We start from the raw sequence: 21980 nt of genomic DNA on the forward strand, positions 1-21980 counted from the left end.
TGCGAAGCTCCGCTCCACCTCTGTGCATAAATGTGGTTCCGTCATCTCATTATGGCAAACTCTTTTGACACCTGATTGAAGACCTAAACCCAGGACGATCATCCTTCTGGGCTTGGTAAGGTTGCTTCTCCTCTTACGCGAGTATGGATAAAGCTGGGTCTCGAATCATCAACCTATCAATTGATAGAGGGGTTTAATATTTACATTAATAATTTTAATTTACTCACATTAATAAGGTTTAAGTTCAAGGCGTGAGTGGTTTAGGTGGGACTACATTCTGGACAGCATGCCTCAGCCACAGATCCAGTGGTTCAGCATCATCAACAGTGTCGTCATTGTCCTCTTCCTCTCCGGAATGGTGTCCATGATCCTGCTCCGCACTCTCCACAGAGACATCGCCAAGTACAATCAACTGGACAATGCCGAAGTAAACCATCTCTATGTTCTTTTTAAGTCACTCAGCCCGGAGGTTGATTATTTAAGATGACAAGACCGCATATAATTAGCGCCTATTAAACTATGACTTAATTGCAAGAGCTCGCTTTAAAAATTAGAGCGCTACTGCGATTTGAACCCGCTTCATATTATTGCTGAGCATAGCATCGTTACTACCGGAGCGCCACAATGCCATCCCTATTCATTTGCGATCGATTATTTTTCCGCTTTCGTGATCGATTAGTTTTTCCTTATTTTCTATGATTAGCTCACTCATTGCTTTTACTTGAGTTTGATGATTTCATGTACGGAATGAAGAATACATTTCCGAATGGTTTAGTTGTTCAACATTTCTTAGTTCCTACGTGGCATCGGAGAAGTTTGCGAGGAATTTGACTTATGAATTTGGCGTTATGACTTGCAATGAGCAAACATGAACATTCAGTGTGTTTACGCTTGCGATTAGCAAGCGTTATTAAACCGGAATATAGACTTTTTTCGGGTTAACAACTAGTTTAACAAAATCAGTCGAATCACTTATGATGCTGCTATGCTTATAATTTAATCACTTATAATTTAAATTTAACTACTGGGTGCTAGTTACTAATCATGCCATATCTAGAACTCCAACCATTTTATGTATAATGATAGAGTTTTGATATTAATTGTCTTTTGATGGTTTTTCGGCTTTTAGCTCTGTCAGTTCAGTTTCCAAATTATGTAACCTACTTTGCATACATATTACATACACTACTTATATTTCTATCGTGGATCCTACGTGGGCGTAACATGAAATTTTTTCCTGTTTTTTGACGAAAATTATGTTGCTGACTTTCAGCTTGTTGGATGTAGGCTTTAATTCGGCTTATTTACCGATTTTTTTCTTTAAAACGTCCGGTAGTATTTTTGAGATCAATAAGACTGGCACCAATTTTTTGAATGCCTAAATTCAACACTGCTAGGACCTCTTTAAAAAACTAAATTCAAACACGAGAAAGTATTTTCTGTTTTTTTAATTTTTTTCCTTCGTTTTCCCATTTACTTCTATTGTGACATAGTTCGAAAAAAATCTTTGCTAATTTTTAAGCGTCATAATTTTTAAGCGTGCCTTCATCCTATAGTTGTTGTATCGCTCGTAGTGCGAAGCTCACCTTTGCCTCTGTTGAATTTTTAAGCTTCTAGTTTTTCAATAAGGAGTTTGTTCTCTGGGTACGAGTTGATTGATTTGAGCTGATTTTTGTTTAACTAGGACGCAATTGAGGAGTACGGATGGAAGTTGGTGCACGCGGACGTCTTCCGAGCCCCAAAGAACGGCATGCTTCTCTCCGTCATCATCGGTACTGGATCCCAGGTACTGGCCATGACTGTGGTCACCCTCATCTTCGCCTGTCTTGGGTTCCTCTCCCCTGCCAATAGGGGTGCACTGATGACGTGTGTGCTGGTGCTGTATGTCATATTCGGAATGATCTCGGGATACGTGTCTGCAAGACTGTACAAGGTCAGTCCCGCGAAGTTCTTTTAATGAGTCGATGATTTGCCTTGTTAAGAGTCAATGAACTTAGTTCAGATCCTTATACAGGTCGCGATGATTTTTTAAAGTTTTTTTTTCAGGAAAGTTCAGACTCAAATTTACTTTTTCGCGGTTTGACTTTTGATTTCTTATTAGTTCAGTTCATTTCCATTGTTGAAAGGAAGGCAAACTCCACTATCGAGCAGCAAAAGTGTACAGGTCACAAAAAACGTTATCGACTTTTAGTTTCTAAAGGGAGTTTAATTATCGATTTTCCCAGCCAAATAAAAATTTTACAGATTGTTTTTTTTTTCAAATTGGCTTAATTTTTCAAAAAAGTTTCAATCATAAATTGTTCCAGAATTTCAACGAGCTTTAAGGGCATCTATTTTTCTCCTTGAAATTCGAAACTTGAGTTTTTAAAAAAATTTTCTGGCGTTCATTGACTCTTTTCCAACTGTCTATTGGCTATGTTTTTCTCATTATCAAGGAAACATTATATTTCTCAAAACATCTAAAATTAGTAACTCATTTTTCCTCTCAGAGGCGCCTGAAAATGGAACGGTAGATCCAATGGTGATCTCCAGATTGTAACTTTACTAGTATCGTTTTATGAATTTGTATTTTTTCTGCCTGAAAACAATTTATTATTATTATCAAAGGAAAAGTTAGAAGAAATATTGCTAGTATCTCAAAAACAATTTAAAGCAAAAAAAATTAATTAACTTATTTATGTAAAAAATCGGTTTGATTTCATATTTGAATTTTTTTTTTTCAGTTTACAAAAGATACCATTTGTTTTGTCTCTGTTTGGTTTATACGAGTTTGTTTGATGGTTTGCAGGTGTTTGGAGGTCTGAAGTGGTACTCGAATGTGCTAATGACTGCCATGCTGTGTCCTGGTGTCGTGTTCGCCATCGTGTTCTTCCTCAACATCTTCCTCTGGACCCAAGGAAGCTCGGCCGCCGTCCCCTTCCCCACCCTTTGTGCCCTGGTGGGACTCTGGTTCGGAGTCTCCGTACCACTGACTTTCGTCGGTTCCTACTTTGGCTTCAAGAAACATGTAATAGAATACCCAGTGCGAACCAACCCTATCCCCAGGACGATTCCCGAGCAGAGTTTTTGGACGAAACCCTTGCCAAGTATCCTGATGGGAGGAGTATTGCCCTTCGGCTGTATCTTCATCCAGCTTTTCTTTATCCTCAACTCGATTTGGTCCCATATGTTCTACTACATGTTCACGTCAGTATAGTTTTCATTATAAATTCATCTCTTAAATAAGACAATCAAATCTAATATCGTACTGAAAATAAATTGAGTCCAATAGGTTGCTATACTTCGAGTTGTTATGAGCGTCAGAGCAGAATTTTTTATGCATACTCTTGAACCAAGTTGAAGTATAACCGGATTGATAACACCAGTTTTGACTACAGACCCTTCCAGGTCGGCATGTTAAGATTTTGACATATGTTTCTTCAGTAACTAGTGAGATAGCAATCAAAGTGCCCACGCTAAATGTGTTAATTACACTTGCGATATCTTTGAAGATGTCCAGTTTCACCCAAGTTGCACTTTTAACATCTCTAGTTCTTGGTCAAGAGTTGCTATGTTTGAGCTGATGAGGGTACTGGGTCTACAGCTGAAAAAAAATTTTAGACAAAAATTAATTTTTTTAGGTATAATTAATTTCGTCCCAATGTTTGTCGGCTTATTTGCTGGGTGATTTTTTAAGTATTATTCTTTTAAATTCCATTGTTTTATATACTAGTTTTGAAGAACATAACTGTAATTCATGGATTTTTGTTTCTATATACGCAGAGACAATTTTTAAATAAAAAGTTTTCAAGCGATTTTTTGATTTTATTTCAATGTTTTTTCGTTTTTTTTTTGTTCTGAGAGTGGATGCTGTTAGCTTGAAGCAACTTAGTGTTATAATTTTTTGAGCAATTTCGTTTCAAATCAATTCAAGGTACTAATACAACGTATTGTTTATGCTTGCGTTAAGCAAGCGTTATCAAATCGGAATTTAGACTTTTTTCGGGCTGAGAAATAGTTTAACATTCCTTTGAATCATTTTATCTTTGGCTCTTATGAAATCAAAAGTACGTTAATTTGCGCTGATTTTTTTTTGTGAGCGGAAAGTTGTCCGCGTGTCGAAACGTTTTGTCGGACTTCTGTTTGTCTGCTTTTTTGTTGCCTAAATTGCTGCAGCACTAAATTTGCCAAAAATGTGGGCATTTTTTTACTCTAAATAAAAACAATGTTTTGCGGTTGTGGTCAACTAGTTTAGTTTCAGAAGTTTTGCCTATTTTTGCTATTTTTTTTCGCGATGCTCATTTAAAAAGTTTTAATGTTGTTTTCTTCGAGAGATTTTTTTTTTATTTGCCCCCGGCCTGCTCAGTGCAGGACCAACCGTGGGGGAGGGGGAGATGTCATCCATTTTGCCGCAGCCGGTCCCACCTTGAGGAGGCGGATGACACTGGGACCTCTCCAGCCGTGATCGAAGCGGGATTCGAATGCATGACCCTCGTGTTAAGAGAGATGTGCCTAACCCACTTGACCACGACTGCTCTTCGAGAGATCAACGAGTGCTGTGTCATTCTTTTTGTATCACAAGTTTGATTTTTTTTTTGAAATTTCGGTAAAGTTTTTCGTGGCAGTTCTGACTTGACTAATTTGTCTAGGAATTTTTTTGAAATTTTCATCAACCATGCGGCTAACGGTAACACACCTACTTGAGACGGCAAAGGCTTTTGGCTTGAGTTCGAACGGGACCTTTTTTTTTGCAAGAGTTTGTTTATGCTCGAGTGTGTTTATTTTTGTCGGCGTAATTGCTGTAGCCCATTTTGTTTTGAAGGTTCAGCTTTCCTCCAGGATGCTGTAACCACCGAAAATCCATTTATAGTGCTTTTAAAGACGACAGAGACTCCCTCTTTACCGACCAAAACCCGTCACTAAATCTTAACGACTCAGAAGAAGCTTCCACTTTCGTTTTTAACCACTACAAGCCCCTTTTAAAACAAAACTATACAAACCTATTAAGCAAGTTCCTATCAGAAACGCCTCCCTCAAAAGTAATTTGTATTCCACCTAGCATTGACCCATCAGAGCAGTCCCTTCCTAGAACCACCCTGTAAGCTTTCTCAACTGCGGTCGGGTTACAGTCGGCTTTTAAACACGTACCTCGCCCGCTTTGACAACCAAGTTTCCCCTCTTTGCCCTTAGTTTGTCAACCCACACTAGTTGCCACATTTTTAACTGCTCCAGAAATCCCTCCCCGTCTACTCCCGCAGACCTGAACGTAGTAAGTACTCTTATATAGGTCTTGCTGATTTTTTTGTTTTTTTTTCACGAAAAAGTCTTAGAATTTGTTCACGGTCAGTTTTGGTTTTTCGGGGTTTGACTTGTGTTTACTTTTGAGTTCAGTACAGCTCTATGGTTAGAAGGAAAGCAAATTCCACTATCGAACAGCAAAATTTTAAAGGTCACGAAAAACATGATCGACTTCTAATTTCGAAAATGGAAATTAATTATCAGATTTCCCAGCGAAATGAAAATTTTACCTATTGATTCAGTTTCTCAAATTGGGGTAATTTGAACGAAAAAGTAAATTGTTCTTTAAATCAGAAGAGCTCTGTGGCCATCTATTTTTTCTTAGAAATTCAAAAGCTGAAGGTTTTTGAAAAAACCAGTCTGTTTTTTTTTAGTTTCCTCGCGTTCATTACTTTTTTCCAACTGTTAGTTGGCTGTTTTTCAATTTTTGATTTCCTTTTCATTTGATTTTAATCACAGTCAGTCTATTTTGAGTCGCAAATGGCATGAAGCTCAGCCTTGCATTTGTATAATTTGAAATTATTGGCATTGTTGTGTTGTAGCCTGTTGTTTCTGGTGGCGCTGATCCTGATGATGACATGTGCGCAGGCCTCAATTCTGTTGTGCTACTTCCACCTGTGTGCCGAGGACTACAACTGGTGGTGGCGCTCCTTCTTCACCTCCGGATCCACTGCGTTCTACTTTCTCCTATACTGCGTCAACTATTTCCAGGTACCACACACGATACCTCTCCTTGCCTCCGAAACAATTTGACAAAATGGAAGCAATCTGAAAAAAAAAAAATAAAGTGACAAAGGTCGCCTTTCTCTCATTCGAAATTTGGTTGGTGCGAGACCTAACATTATCCGTGGTCACAGCTTCAGGTTGAAATAAAAATTACCCAGGCCACCGAAAGATCCAAAAATATTGAGAGGGAGTCTTACAGCGATTCTCCAGAAAAAGCTGAACAGGACAAAAATAGTTCTAAATTTATCATCCGTATCTATCCATATCTATGTATATCTATCTATATCTATCTATATCTATCTATCTATCTATCTATCTATCTATCTATCTATCTATCTATCTATCTATCTGTTTATCTATCTATCTATGCTATATTTAAATGCGAGTGACATATCGCCCATGTTTAAGCATAATAATTTTGCATGTTTAACGAAAATATTTTTTCATTATTAAGCTATATCATATATTGCAATGCTTTTGAAAATTTCTCAATTAGTTTTCCGCTAGGTAAATTTTCAGTAATTTTTTGCGGGGCCAAATTAAGTCTGTCTGTCTGTCTGTTTGTATACCTGCTTTTTGAATTAATTTGATTGTGTCTACCCGTCTCCTAAATTTTTAAACTTTGATCTATCTATTATATATTTAAATGCGGGCTGCATTATCTCGACATGTTTAGGCTTTTTCAACGTATTATTTTTGCATGTTGAACAAAAGAATTTTTTCACGTTTAAGCTATATCGTATATTGCTATGTTTAAGGTTTTTTCGAGTTTCCAGAAAATTTCTAGAAAAATTAATTAAAAAAATTTCTCATTTATGAAATTTTTACCCTGTAGTTGGGTGCTATCAGCGTTCTCTCAGGGGTTGCAAATCTTGCCTTCAAATTTCACTTAGTTCTCGAGATATGTCGTTTTTTATGATTTTTTCAAAAAATATTCAAAAACGTAGATTTTTTTTTTCAGAAAACATAGATATAAAAAATTTCACCAAATTTGATTTTCGCATCTCTGCGGCGAGGCTCTATTAAGGTACTCTCCGGAGTTGTGAGTTTTGCCTCTAAATATGACTGCTCAAATCCTTGTAGTATTCGAGATACGACGTTTTTTTATGATTTTCTCCGAAATTTTCAAAAAAACTTAATGTTGAAAAATTCCAAAATGTCGAAGATCTCAATCCTGTTTTTGGAATCTGTGAGCGTACTCTCAGGGGGTTGCGAGTCTTGCCACTGCTCAAATTCTTATGGTTTTCGAGATGACGTTTTTTAGGATTTTCTCAAAATTTTTCAGAGAAATTGGATATAAAAAATTTCCCAAAATTTTAAATTACCATCTATGTAGTGAGGCTCTGTCAGAGTATTTTCAGGAGTTCCGAGTTTTGCCTCTAAATATGACGCTCAAAACCTTGCAGTTTTCCAGAAATGACGTTTTTGGTCATTTTTTCAAAAAATTTTCATGAAAATTATTTTTTTTTCAAAGTTTGAAATTCCTAACCTGTAGTTGGGAGCAGTCAGAGTAATCTCAGGGGTTGCAAATTCAGCCTCAAATTAAGACTGCCCAAATCTTTTTAAATTAGGAGAAAACGTTTCTGTAATTTTTTGGAAAATTTCAGAAAACCAAAATTACAAATTAGTTCACTCAAGTGAAATTCCCAACCCTGTAGTTGTTTGCTGTCAGAATACTGTCAAAGATTGGGAATTTTGCGATCAAATAAGACTGCTGAAATCTTGTTAGTTTTCGAGAAGTCAATTTTTTTCTGGTTCAAAAAATACATTTTTTTAGAAAATTTAATGTGAAGTATCTCTAAATTTGAATTTCCCAACGTTGTAGTTGGGTACTATAAGAGTACTCTCAAAATTTGCAAATCTTGCGTCCAAATGCGACTGCTCATTTGTTTTTAGTTTCCCAGATGTGACGTTTCTTGGTTCATTTTAAATTTTCTGAAGATTTTATGGTTCTTCAAAATTTGCATAAAAAACTTTTTATAATTTGTAATTACGAACCTTGTAATTGGGTGCTGTCAGAGTACACTCAAAGAACGCAGATCTTATTTCCAATATAAGCGGTTTATTATGAGTACCGGAGGTGCGATACACGCTAGTTGTTACTTAAAGAACACTTCGTTTTCAAATCTTGAACTTTAAGTCTATCTTTACAATACGAGCATGCCATACCTGTGTAAATACAAACTATGCATATTCTTGTAGCTTAATCGAATGCACCAGATCTTTTACTACGTTCCAATTTCCACAACTCTGCCTTGATAAATGGAAACAGAAATCACTTCTGGAAAAAAAGTTATGCTACATAATATCCTCCAACTTGGCTTCTGATTTTATTTCAGTTAAGCTAATGGCTCATAATAAGTACAAAATTTGATGATACAGCAAATATGTCTAGTGTACGCGCGATTAAACGCACGCTGAGCAATCACATTACGTTTTCGACTCTGCTCACATTTAGCAGTCGAGTTTGATACTTACTTATCTTACAGGCACCATTTGTTTTGTCAATTGTGCAATTCTAATTAAATGAAGAAAGTAACCTATTATCGAAATTTCAGTTGCGCTGGTAGCAAAAGCAACAGTGTTGAAAATATCGGTTTATTCAGCGCTGAATTTAACCATGCAGCTGAAAAAAAAAATCTAACTTTCGATGGAAAAAAATAATCGAAACAAAATTTGAACTGAGGATTTTTTTTGCATAGCAAACCCGTGCATTAGTTAGTGTACATTGTTTTGCTTAAAAAACAGCAGGCCAAAACACCACGTTTATTCAAAATTATATTCAAATATCATTTTATTTTATTTAAAACTTCTCAAGTCCTCATCAGTTGATCAGATTTTTTCCGTAGGGAAGAATGAATCCAACTTCTAGGCAAAAAGTTAAAAAAGTTACAAAGCAAATTAAAACCAAAAATAACCGGTTGCCGTGCAACTAATACAGAATGTTTCGAACACAGTAGTGTCGTTTTTTGCGCGTAGTTTGATGAGAGAACTAAGCAAACGCAACCTAACGAAATGAAGTTTCCAAAGCTAGTTTTAGTCATATTCATAACCAGTCTCTCGTGTTCCACTGTGCAATATTATCATCGTGAAGATCTTGACAACATCACTGCTCTAGTTTTTTCTCAGGAATTAAATTTACTTTCTCGCAGTTTGACTGTTGGGTTCTTTTTGATTTCAGTTCATTTCCTTCGTTAAAAGGAAGGCAAACTCCAGTATCGAGCAGCGAAAGCGTAAAGGTCTTGAAAAACGTCATAGACGTCTAGCTTCGAAAGTGGATTTCATTTTTCAGATTTTCCAGCAGAATTAAAAGGAGAAGAATGTATTTCTCTTGAATATAGTTTATTACACAGGCAAGCTTGTGTGATAGTACGAACTCTTTTTCCCAACCTAAGTCCCTAATATTAGTGTTCATTTTGATCAACCACCAGCTATTAAGTACAGCCAATGTTAAGGATAATAACACAGACTATTATATTACAAATAGCACTTTAGCTTCAAGATATCATGGATCTGTAGCGATTAGGTAGGGAAGGAGACCCGCAACAAAATAAGAGGGTTCGATCCTGGGCAGGTTCGGATGTTTATAACGAATTTTTTTGTATACTAGTTTAAATGCGTCCGCTCTATAAATGTTAGTTCGTAAACTTAGTAATTATGTAGACTCATAATTGGCGTGCTTACTTGAAAAATTTTGTAGACACAAAGTTGTACTCATTCAGTTTATCCCAGTAGCGTTATCGGTCATAATTTTGCTGGTTTGAGCGAAGTGCAACTTCGTCTCTGTGTAAAATTTCACAAAATGTAATTATCATCTTTACAATATAATTGGTATCCAAATTTAAGTTATACTTCCAATTTGAGCTAGGATGAGCAAAGGGTTTGCTAACCCTACTTGGGGCCTACCCTAATCGGCGAACATTTTGTTAAGTAGTAGTATTCATTGCAAACAAAATATACATAATCTTTTTAAGCACCCATTATCTTCAATGAAAAAACGGCCTAAAAAACAGGTATCAAATTGTGCAGCATAACGTCCCCGTTTTCGACAAAATTTCTATTTTATAAGAAACATGACCATGATTTTTGATGCAAAAAGTGCAGCCCAAATCTGCATTTCCATACTCAGACTTGAATAGTCAAACGATTGTTGTCTAGATACAACGGCTTTTCGTCTGAAAGAAAACAGATTCAGATTACCCCCTTCCACGCCAGAAAGTCATTTTTTCCCTACTGACGTTGCTGACTCATGTGCGACCCAGAAACGGCCGCATTCCTTTGCTGAGGCGTGAATAGTCATAAGACTAACAAGCATATTTTCTGAAAGAATGCTGAGAACCCCCAAGCCACACGACAGCTTTTTGAAGTCAAGCAGTGAAGGCGCAACGTACAACCTCTAGATTTTTTCGTAAAAAAATAAGTTCAGAAACCTTCCTTTGTTTTACACGTTTGCAATTTTTTGATCTGTATTTTCTGACAAACTCGCAGTTTTTACTTTAAAGTTTTTCGACTTGATGGGATGTTATCCGCGCATGAACGAATCTGGCAGGAGTTCCTGTCACAAACTCCAGTGTATGATTTTTCTCAAAGTCTTTAAACTGTTTTTCAGGGCAAACTAAGGCAAATTAACCTCTTTCCGCTCACTGGTGGTCACTATCTCAACTACCTTTTTATAATAGTGTGAAATGTTTAGACGAAGATGGCAGTGACTGGGTTCATGAGCACTGTCCTGTACTTTGGATACAGCATGATCATGGTGCTGCTGGTGATGGTGTTCTGTGGCACGATCGGGTTCCTCGCATGCTTCTGGTTCATCCGCAAGATATACTCCGTCGTCAAGGTAGACTGATCAGAACCTGTGCAGCAGAACCTCCCAGGAGCGATACAACTGGCAAAACTAAAAATCAAACTGACACACACAACACAACAAAACAGAAGATTCAAATCAAGACCTCTATGAAGTGTTCAGAAATAAGTAAAACTATGGCAATTTCTCTAATTTTCAAATACTTGAGAGTATTTTCTGATTTAGGTTGGATTTAAATGCGTATTTTGAGTTGTGCGATAAAAAAATAGCTGTTTTTTTTTCGTTTTTCGTCGTCCGATTATTTGGTTTCCAAACTACTTTATCTGGAAAAGATTGTTTTTCAAATATAATTATACATGAATCAACATCAACCATGAATTTCTTGGTTGGAAATTGTTTCTACAATCTGTGCGACTACTGGACCGAAATTTCTTCAATGGTAAATAAAACTGGACTTTTAAATTTGATTGAATTCTTTGCCAGTTTAAATGGTTTTTTTGTTTCATTTCAAGTTATCAATGATTGCATAGAAATAAAGTTCATCTGCTATTACTCATTGTCCTTTTTGTATAACTTTCAAGAATCAAGTTCTGGAAATCAAACTTGAAACTTAAATTAACTAAAAGTATATTAGTTTTGGTTAAAAGTCAACCAAAAAATTCCAGGAACTTGAAACTTCTTCCTAACAGTATAGACTTCTTTAAAATACATATCCTTGTTGTAATCCAAATTAAATCTCGTGTTTTCACTGTGAACAAGGGCAAATTGGTGTGAATTGTTCGCGCTCACTATGACTCGATTGGAACAGCATCTTTTGAGACTTGTATAACCAGAAAAAAATCAGTTTAAATGAAATCGAGGTGAGAAGTTTACCAGGCAATATTGTTCAATTTTTCCCGCCTTTGTTGTACATTGTAAATAAATTATCAACCAAAGATATTATATATTCACGTGAACATCGCCTATGCAACAGTTTAATTCAAGTATTGGGTTGTTTACTAGATTTTTGTACAAGCTACATTTAACAAGCGTAGTGTAATAAAGACTTATTAAGGAAAGGACCAATATACGAGCTGTTCAGTTCTTCACCACGGAGAAGCGCTCTTTTGCCCCTAAATAAGATCTACATGTAGTTTTTTTGGTCAATTTGTTTCCGTGCTGGGTAGCGCCTCAAGCTATGATTAGGGCCTCGAACATCCGCCCTTTCGATTGAGAGGTGGAAACGTAACCACTTCACCACCACGACTATTGTTACGACTTATTTTTTCAACCTAAGTCGCAAATATTGGTCACTTTTTTGGTGTCCTGCTGTCGGCTTTTTGATAGCATGTGCTTTCACATTCTTTTTGTAATAAGTGAACGCCGTTGATGCATTTTCATCTAATGAACGGAAAATAGCTATTTGTTTCATATAACAGTATAATAAAAACCATCGATTTTGAAATGTCGAGACCAGTATATATCGTATGTTTTTTAAATACATGATATCATAATTTGGCTTTATGCTTTCGCATTCATTCCAAGCAAAGTTATTTCCTTCAGCTTATTCTGTTCTAAGTTATAACACTCAAATTTTGTGTCTATTTGAATTGGATGCGACTTTTGCTTCATCGCAATGGCAATTTGTTAGAGTATGTAGCTGCTTTATTGTTAGCTAAAGCTAGAATTTTTCAAGGCCCGTGTCGCAGATGCAAGGACTTGAGACTCTGAGTCTCCTGGTCATCGGTTTGAATCTGCTGTAGCAAAGTTATGATTTTCAGAGCTTTATTTACTTTTTTTCTTTTTTCACAGATAAATTGTCGTTTTATTGCTTGTGCTCGCAATTTTCACTCAGAGTTAATCATTTGTTTTTAACGTAAACCTATATTCAGATAATGATTACATTTTTCTGAAAAATCTTCAAAGCACTATATTAAAATTGATTCAGATTTTTTGGGTGCTTAAGAACGAAAACAATTTTCACTTAGTCAAGTTCAAGTAAAATCGTGTAATTTTTCACATAAAAAATGTAATTAAGCTCGAACAGCTTAAAAAATACTTTCTTTCTGTGGTTCTTATCGGAACCACGTGAAGAAAGTTTTCTTTTTATAAACTGGGTGGCATTAAAAACGCATCAGTGAAAAATTAAGATTTCGTAGTGATACTTTTTTTCCAGTTTGACAGCTCCGAACAACTTGAACATGGTTTGAAGAAAACTGGAAAAATGACAAGAACGTGGTTGAATTTTTCTGAAACAGTTGATCAAAATTAAAAAATTAGTTTTACGAGCATTTTCACAATGCCGGAATTGAATTTTACTAGAAGAAACCAAGCCTTAAAACGTTTGTAGCATTTTTTTTCCTGCTATGAGTTTACAAAGTATTTTTAAATGCCAGAGCATCATTTTCCAGCCTGCTGTTTGTTGAAAGCAAATAATTAAAACACTTAAAAAATTTGACAGCTCCGAACAACTTGAACATGGTTTGAAGAAAACTGGAAAAATGACAAGAACGTGGTTGAATTTTTCTGAAACAGTTGATCAAAATTAAAAAATTAGTTTTACGAGCATTTTCACAATGCCGGAATTGAATTTTACTAGAAGAAACCAAGCCTTAAAACGTTTGTAGCATTTTTTTTCCTGCTATGAGTTTACAAAGTATTTTTAAATGCCAGAGCATCATTTTCCAGCCTGCTGTTTGTTGAAAGCAAATAATTAAAACACGTAAAAAATTTAGGACCTTTTTCAGTTACCCCAGATTAAATTTTCTAGTCTCATACTTTTTCTTATTGCTATAATAGCTGAACGCCTGATGTTACATTGCGAGTCTGTTACAATAGTTAATTCGCTGGCCATGCAAAGCTTAATTGATTGGCACTGTGAGAAAGTTTTTTTTTGAAGTAAAACTCAAAAATAAAAATAGGAAAATAGTTCAAAAATGCATATTGCGGGAAGATGAATTGAGATTTTTCTTTTCAATTTTTTTGAGCGTTTTCATAGGAGATTAAAAAATTTGGTTTTTATTCAGTTTGCTCAACTTGCATGGGTTTTTTAACAAGCATTATATTACGAATCGACATTTTTAAACCAAATCAAGTAAAGTAGTGCTGATTTTGGCGGCCAATTTTACTGCATCGTATTATGAGCTTAGTAGCATGTGTTCTCTGCTTCATGAGCAGCTAGTGTTTGAGATCTTTAAATGTCAGTAGCACGATTGTAAAGGGTTATCGATTTTGATGCTCGAAATTTTGGTTTCTTTTCCTGTAGAAGAGATTTTTAGATAAAGCTCTTCAAAACTCAGAATTTCGTTTTCGGGTTTGTTCTAGTTTTTTTTCTCGCAAACCTAGTATCAAAATTAATCATCGGTATGGATCGAGTGATATATTATTACAAAATTTTCCAGTCGTGATTTGAAAGAAATAAAATAATTTTCAAAAAATGTCCCAGTGTTGAGAAAAGCCTGTTAAACTACATCCGAGCGATTAAAGCGAGCTAGTTAAGCAATGTTTACGTTCTTTAATTTGTTGAATTAGGCAATTTTTAAAAAAAATTAAAATTAGGTTTAAAGCTCGTTTATTGTTTCGTTGGCAATAGAAATTGTCCAAAAAATAACTGAAAAATTATTGTCGATTTTTTTCTTTTTGCTAGTTCTTTTTTTGAAGACGACTATTGCCGTTTATGCTTAAATAACTATCTTACAAGTAGCACGATTGTAAAGGGTTATCGATTTTGATGCTCGAAATTTTGGTTTCTTTTCCTGTAGAAGAGATTTTTAGATAAAGCTCTTCAAAACTCAGAATTTTGTTTTCGGGTTTGTTCTAGTTTTTTTTTCTCGCAAACCTAGTATCAAAATTAATCATCGGTATGGATCGAGTGATATATTATTACAAAATTTTCCAGTCGTGATTTGAAAGAAATAAAATAATTTTCAAAAAATGTCCCAGTGTTGAGAAAAGCCTGTTGAACTACATTCGAGCGATTAAAGCGAGCTAGTTAAGCAATGTTTACGTTCTTTAATTTGTTGAATTAGGCAATTTTTAAAAAAAATTAAAATTAGGTTTAAAGCTCCTTTATTGTTTCGTTGGCAATAGAAATTGTCCAAAAAATAACTGAAAAATTATTGTCGATTTTTTTCTTTTTGCTAGTTCTTTTTTTGAAGACGACTTTTGCCGTTTATGCTTAAATAACTATCTTTCGTCGCGTGTATATAATTCTGTCATTACACCAGCTACAAGAAACGAAATTTTTTCGATGAACTTACTAATTTGAAGAACTAATTTTTTTGTAGTTTGTATTAAATGTCGTCGGAACAGTATGCGACACTCGCACAGTAATCAGATATTGCCTTTTTTCAATCCTAAAAATTTTTGAAAAATACTTTGCGATGTTTTTGTCTTTGTTTGCGAAGTGCAATTTCGTTGGTCGAAAAAGTTTCTATCAATGTAGATTTAAGTAGTTAAAACAACAGTTCAGGCTATCTAACTTTTTTAATGAAATTTTGTGTGTTGGGTTTGACTTGTATGGTGGGGTTGATTTTTGTCTGCGAAAAAGTTGAGCAAACGAAATCTAAAAACTAGTTCGCCACTCATTTTTCTTTTTCGTGACTTCTGAATGTGGTTGTGGGTGCATTACACAAAAGCATTAGACATCGATCCTTTTGCTTCCGTTTATCAAGCTTAACTTCCTGAATTTTCAGGTGTATTTGGGGTCTTGTTTTTCTTTTAATTATATTTAAAATGATAAATCTTCGACTTCGCATGAAAAGCAAACGTTTTGATTAAAGTTTTAAATTTCAGAAGTATGCATTTGAGTGAATGATTTTTTTGAAGTAAAAGCATTCTAATATTTTCTTCCCTGAGTTAAATTTAGTACTGAGTTATTTTTATAGGTATTCGGTTGCTTCGGAAAAGTATTTGTTCCTTGTTGACATTTCGTCTTCGAGTGTCATCACAAAAGTTATACATTGAAATGATTAGATTTTTAACTGATTTTTAAATATGTTTATACCAACTTGTTCTCAGCTTGTTCTCTCGTTTAATTTTGTCATTTAAAAAGTAATTCAGTCTTTTTTTTGAAATTTGATTCGCATTTTAGACAAAATTTAGGTGTTCCCTTGTTTATGAATTTATGTGGAAACACCTCATTTTCTTTTGCTCGCGATAAAAGTTTTTGCATATAAAGACTTTTTTTGACAAAAAATTAACATGTTAACATATTTTTGAGTGATGTTGCTGTTTGATGAAAATTTTCAATTTACTTTGGATTTTTTTTTTCATTTATGGTCTTTTTTCAATTGATTTTGTTTGAAATAGTTGGCATTTATTTTTATATTTGATGAGCATTAAAATTGACATTTTTAACTATCGTGAATTGTTCCACCAAACAATATAACCCATGTGTCGCAAAAGGATGGCTGAATGAAAAAAAAATTTGGTTGTAAGATTTCCATTTGCAAGTTTTAAGCGAGGATCAAAAACTTAGAATTAGGGGAAATTTTATCTGAAAAGGGAAGAAAGTCTGCGTCGATTCACAGTGATTTTATTTTTGACTAATTTTTAGGGTGGCATTTTATGTTTTTATGTATCCATTTGCAAGCTTTTCCCTTGAAGGGCTGTTTAATTCTTCCTCTGTCCCTTTTTCTTAACTCCAATATGTTGGAGACAATTGTCCTTGAAGTTCAGAATGGGTGTATGGAACGGCTTGATTAGAATGAAGACCAGAAGCGTGTTTACGAACCCGTAACTGGCTCTCATAGGACGTAGAATTAGATCTATTTTGAAGATATACTGGGTTGCCCCATCTGTCAGATTAAACACCCACCGTACTGATTCAAACGACAATATAAATCCAAAAGAGTTCATTCCTAAGCGCCTGCAAATATTAAACAGACGTTTCAGTTAAGAAAAAAACAAAACAAACTCGAATTGCAAAACCACTGTAATACTTCAAATTAGAAACGAATTCAATTTCTGCCCAAAAATTAGTTTAAAATAACCTAAGCCAAAACGAAATTAATTTTCTTGTTTAAATTGAGATGGATGAGACAAAAAAAATTTTACATTCAGAAGCAGTCTTTTCTAGATGAACAACCCGAATTTAGTTACAAAATCACTATATTGTCTCATATTTAAAACATCGAGCCCTTTTTTCGCCTAAAAATCATTTGAAAAAGAATACAGCCAAACTGCAATCAATTTGCTTGAAACAACCTTGAAAAATAAGATTTGAGCTTGCAAATTTTTCCAAATTTTCTGTTTGTTTTTTATTCAATGGCTTCCAATTGGTGAAGTACTGCTAAAAACGTTCGAATTGACATGACAGATATTAGACAAATCTTTTACAAAATGATTCATTAAATTTAAAATGGTTTTGATTGGAATTGAAAGTTTTGGTTTTTTAGATCTCAGCACATAAACTGCTATTAACTCTAGCGCAAAAATGTCATTCTTAAATTTGTCTTGCTTCATAGATTTCTGATTGTTTGGCTCGTCAAAAAATATTTTCTTAATTATTTTCGCAATGACCAGGGTATTGCAGTCGGGTATTTGATTTTTTTTCGTGCCCTACTTTGTTCACAGAGGGGCAAACATGAGAAAAGTTCTCACGCATTTTAAAATATTTTTGTTTTGGTTGTGTTTTTTGACATCAAATGTATATTTGTGACTGTTTTATAGCTTGTTTCGGGTAAAAATTAAGCCGCCAGCTGTTTAAGGCAATGAAAAAGGTTTGGCCATCCTGAAGAGCTACTCAGTCAAAAAAACTTTTACAAATAGTTTTTATGTGTTAGTGTTAAATTTGGAGAAGAAATTGTTATTTTGAACTGTCACTTTTATTTGATTTCGACTTTGTTTTCTAATTGAGAAATTTTTTCTTTTTTACTATTTTCTTAAATTTTTTCTTTGATAACTAAATTTTAACTAAGAAAGTTTTCTGCAGGTTTTTGTGGAAAAAGTTTTGACTTATTTCATGATAATTGTTGCATTTGCAACTCTAGCTGAAAATCAATTCGTTTTTGAGCTAATCTTCTCTTTCAATTTCTAAATATTTTTCAATATCAAATTTTTTTTGAACGATTTTGTTTCTATTCTAATTGTTTTCATGTTCTGTATGCGGAAATAAAATTTACCTCTTTCAATATTCTTCTGTCTTTATTGAAAAAAAACAATAACAAGTAGATTTTGGATTATTTTTTCTTTCTCTACGATTTACAAACGCTTTCGTTGAATATCTTCCGTGCTATTGAAGCCGTGGAGGAAATATACCTTTTTGCTGAAATCAAGCTGAACTTGCAGCCTGAATAATTCTATTCAAATTTTTGCTGATACCTAAATTTTTTTTTATTGCATCTACGTTCTAAATGAATGACTTTTCCCATTTTTTTCCTATCAATACGATACCAAACTGTGCACCGGATAGGCGCATAATTTTGTGTCTGTGTCTTCCTGGATTCTAAAGACTAATTTTTAAACATGTTCCAAAATGTAAGTGGGTTTCACCTACAACGTTTCTGTGGATTCCGCGTACAAATACCTGTAACGTAATTTTTTTCGGCACATTCGTTTTGTTGCGCATTCCGCAACAGAAGAATATAGCTAGTAGTTTTGGATTCCGCAACTGTAAGCGGGTTCGGCAAATGTATGCACCGGATAGGCGCATAATTTTGCACCCAATAATAGGCGTATGCACCGGATAGGCGCATAACTGTGCACCGGATAGGCGCATAATTTTGTGTCTGTGTCTTCCTGGATTCTAAAGACTAATTTTTAAACATGTTCCAAAATGTAAGTGGGTTTCACCTACAACGTTTCTGTGGATTCCGCGTACAAATACCTGTAACGTAATTTTTTTCGGCACATTCGTTTTGTTGCGCATTCCGCAACAGAAGAATATAGCTAGTAGTTTTGGATTCCGCAACTGTAAGCGGGTTCGGCAAATGTAAGTGGATTCCGCAAATTTATGCGTCCGTTTACAACTTGCGGATTCCGCTTACAATTTCCGGGGTCCACTTACAACTTGCAGATTCCACTTACAATTTGCGGATTCCGCTTACAATTGCGGATTCCACTTACAGTTGCGGATTCCAGGACAGCTCAAATTTACTAAACACGTATAATATTATTTGTTTGTGGATACCGCAAACTGTTCCGGATTCCGCAAACTTTGTTGGGGATTCCGCAAAGTTGCTTGTTTTTGGAGCGATTTTAAGCAATACAGAGTTTTGGCTATTTGTGGAATCCAAAACAGCAAAGAATATCAAAGAAAAGTAACATTGTTGTGGATTCCGCGAAAAATTTGATTTTGGCCTGTTCCGGAATCCGCTTACAATGAACAAAATGCACAGTTTGGCCTCGAATGATAGTCCCTTTATTGCAAATAGTTCGCCCGTCTTATTTTCTGTTTTGAAATAAGGGTTTATTTCCAATTTATGAGATTAATTAGCTTGACTTCAGATAGTAATAATACTGAAACTGCTTACTATAAACAGGGCTCAAGTTGAATCCAATTAAATTCTTGGTATTTGCACCGTTGAAACATCTTATAATGCGGACGAGCAGTTAAATATATAAGTTGAGCACTTTCAAAACATACTCAAGTTCGTTCGAGCATGGTCGATACACACAATGCGTACGTTCTCTGCATGTCTCATGAACGGCAAAAACAAGCCCAACTTCAAGCACGTTTTATTTTAAAAAAGTGTTTTATATCATTTTTGAGTTTTCAGTACGTGATCGTCCGGGAGTCTTTGAATTTTTTTGAGATGTGCTATTCTGGTATGATAGCTAATGGGCCAGTAATTTCGTCTCATTTTTTCTGTCCCAATGGATTTCTTCTGGGGGATTAAGTAATTGTATTGCATGATAAAATATTAATGGAACTTGTCCGAGAAGGTAGTGCTTCTTTAATTGAATTTACGATTGTGTAAAGGTAAGCATTTTGAAGACAAGTTTTCTGTTCTCATATGTAATTTATTGCAAGTTTTTATTGACAGTGCAAAACAAGAGATGATAGCGGCAATGTTTTTAATCTTGAAAATTGCTCAAGAGATGTTATAAAAATCTTGATCAATCAGATCGCTTAAATTTTCAACTACCGACGGGATATTACTACTAACCAGAGTATTTGAATTTACAGCGACCGACGGTCTATCGGAAAAATTTATTTTTACACGGTTAAAACAATCTCTGTTAGATAAAATAATTCGAAATTTGTCGATTGAATTGACTACAAATTCTTAGTCCTAACATGAAGGTGAGAGGGCTTTGTCTGAAAGTAATCTCAGATAAAAGATCGGTAAAACCCATGTCCTTGCCTGGTATATGAGAAAATTTAAGTTAAAAGGTAACAGTCTACTTACCCATTGTGTTAGTCTGATATGCATACTTTTATTACTATGATTTGTTGAAAGGGCCGATAGTACGTCTTTATGGTCCCTTACGGTTTCGAATTCTGCCACCTAAAGGTAATTTTTAAAATGCTCTGAGGCCCACAGTACGCCAAGCAGTCCAAGTTTGTTGGTGGAATCTTTCATTTTGTGGCTATTTGGAAATCTTGTGTCAAATGCGATTGTTTTCCACTGCCCCTTTCAAATTGTTCTAAAGTTGCACCCAAGCAACTATGAGAAGCGTAGGTTTTTAATTTCGTTTTTCCTTTTATATCCAAGTGGCTGTTTTCTTTATTATTTTCATTTTCCAAATTGAGCTTTTCAAAGGCAATCGATTGATTATTATCCCACTTATAGACCAATTTTTTGCTTAAAAGGGGACGAATTGGGGAACGCAGGTTCGATATGTTCGGGAAGATTTTTACGTACTGGCTTATAGAGCCGAAGAATAATCGCAGTTCCGAAATGTTTTTGAGGATTGGGACATTTTCATTAGCGTCTGCTTTACCGACCAACGGTCGTACTCCATCTCCCGAGGTTTTAAAAGCTAGCCATCCTATTGCTGACTGAAAGAAAGCGCGTTTTCCCCATTTCAATGCCATATTGTTTTTGCCCAGAATTATTAGAATTTAATTTACAATTGCTCTATTTTCTTCTAGATAACCCTTCGAGGCCACCAGGATGTCGTCTATATGACAATTATAATAATCAGGCTAATAAAACAATTTTCGTCACCTTTTTTGAGTTTTTCAATGTGACCCTCAGTTTCCATTTTTCCGAATTTTTCTTTTACTCCCGTTGTTAAGTGTAGGGAAACCCTTTTCTCTTTTGCCTGAGCAAGTTTAAAAGGGGGAATAGAAGTGTGTAACCTTGCGATCGTTCGGATTTTTTCCCACCCGAGGGAATAATTTTAAAATTTTTTTACAAATTGATCGGTTGAAAGATAAGGTTTATTCCACCTACTCTCGCTTTGGACGCTTGGTAGTTAGCTGATTGAACAAATTGGCAGGGGCATTTCTTCTGCTTCACTTCGATACTTAATTTTGGTAGGTTATCATTCCCCAGTATAATGTGTTCGTGTCCACCTGTGATGAAAAACGGCATTGCTTCACTAATCCACCCGTTGGATTGCGTCCTGACTATAACCTTCCCAAGGATGTTGACCGTGTCATCGGTGAAGCCGCAAAATTGATCCCTAATCCTCTTCTCCAATGGGTAAACTTTTAGGTTGGGATATCTTATTTTAAGTTCGTGCAGTACACTTTGGTTTTGAAAAGCTAACTAGGCTCGTCGAATCTACTGGATTGTTCATTTCACGATCATTTTCCATCCCAACTGTTTGTTTAAACGTTTCTTGGTCACGAGTCCGGGTTGTTCTAACAGTCAACCCCGAAATATTGTCATCGTCGCTCTGTCCGTTTTCTTTCCAAGCGTTTATCACTCCACACGTTTCTTGATTTTCGCTACAGGAACTTTCCGGCGGGATGTATATACAATTTTCGGTAATTACATGATTATCGCTTACAATATTTACAGAAGGTCGTTTGTTGCGGGATTTACAAAATTTAGCAAAAGGTCCTTTATAATTGCAATTCTTACACGTGATGTCTTTTACTGGGCATATGTTCAAATGTCCTTTCGTAAATGGATTCCTACTTTTCATGCAAGCTTCGCTTTTTTCTATGTTGAGGCTCGGTTCTTTCTTGATCTGCTTATGAGTTTAAAGGATTTAAATGTAGGCCCATTGGTCAAGGATCTCGCCATGTTGGTCATTTTTTGATGGTTAAAATACCCTTTTTTGTCTTTTAAGG

General features: G+C 35.1%; 1 protein-coding gene across 1 annotated transcript in view; it reads left to right on the plus strand.

The window, feature by feature from the left end:
* LOC134842785 (transmembrane 9 superfamily member 2-like) overlaps positions 1-11808 on the plus strand; it is an 86944-nt gene extending 75136 nt beyond the window's left edge. Inside the window, exons 6-10 of the mRNA XM_063859275.1 lie at positions 265-427; positions 1685-1933; positions 2789-3186; positions 5820-5988; positions 10697-11808. Coding sequence (XP_063715345.1) covers positions 265-427; positions 1685-1933; positions 2789-3186; positions 5820-5988; positions 10697-10852 — 1135 coding nt within the window. The 3' untranslated portion in view covers positions 10853-11808. The remainder of the gene's footprint in view (positions 1-264; positions 428-1684; positions 1934-2788; positions 3187-5819; positions 5989-10696) is intronic.
* The last annotated feature ends 10172 nt before the right edge of the window (positions 11809-21980 follow it).

Source organism: Symsagittifera roscoffensis, chromosome 3, assembly GCF_963678635.1.
Source record: "Symsagittifera roscoffensis chromosome 3, txSymRosc1.1, whole genome shotgun sequence".
Lineage (NCBI taxonomy): Eukaryota > Metazoa > Xenacoelomorpha > Acoela > Convolutidae > Symsagittifera > Symsagittifera roscoffensis.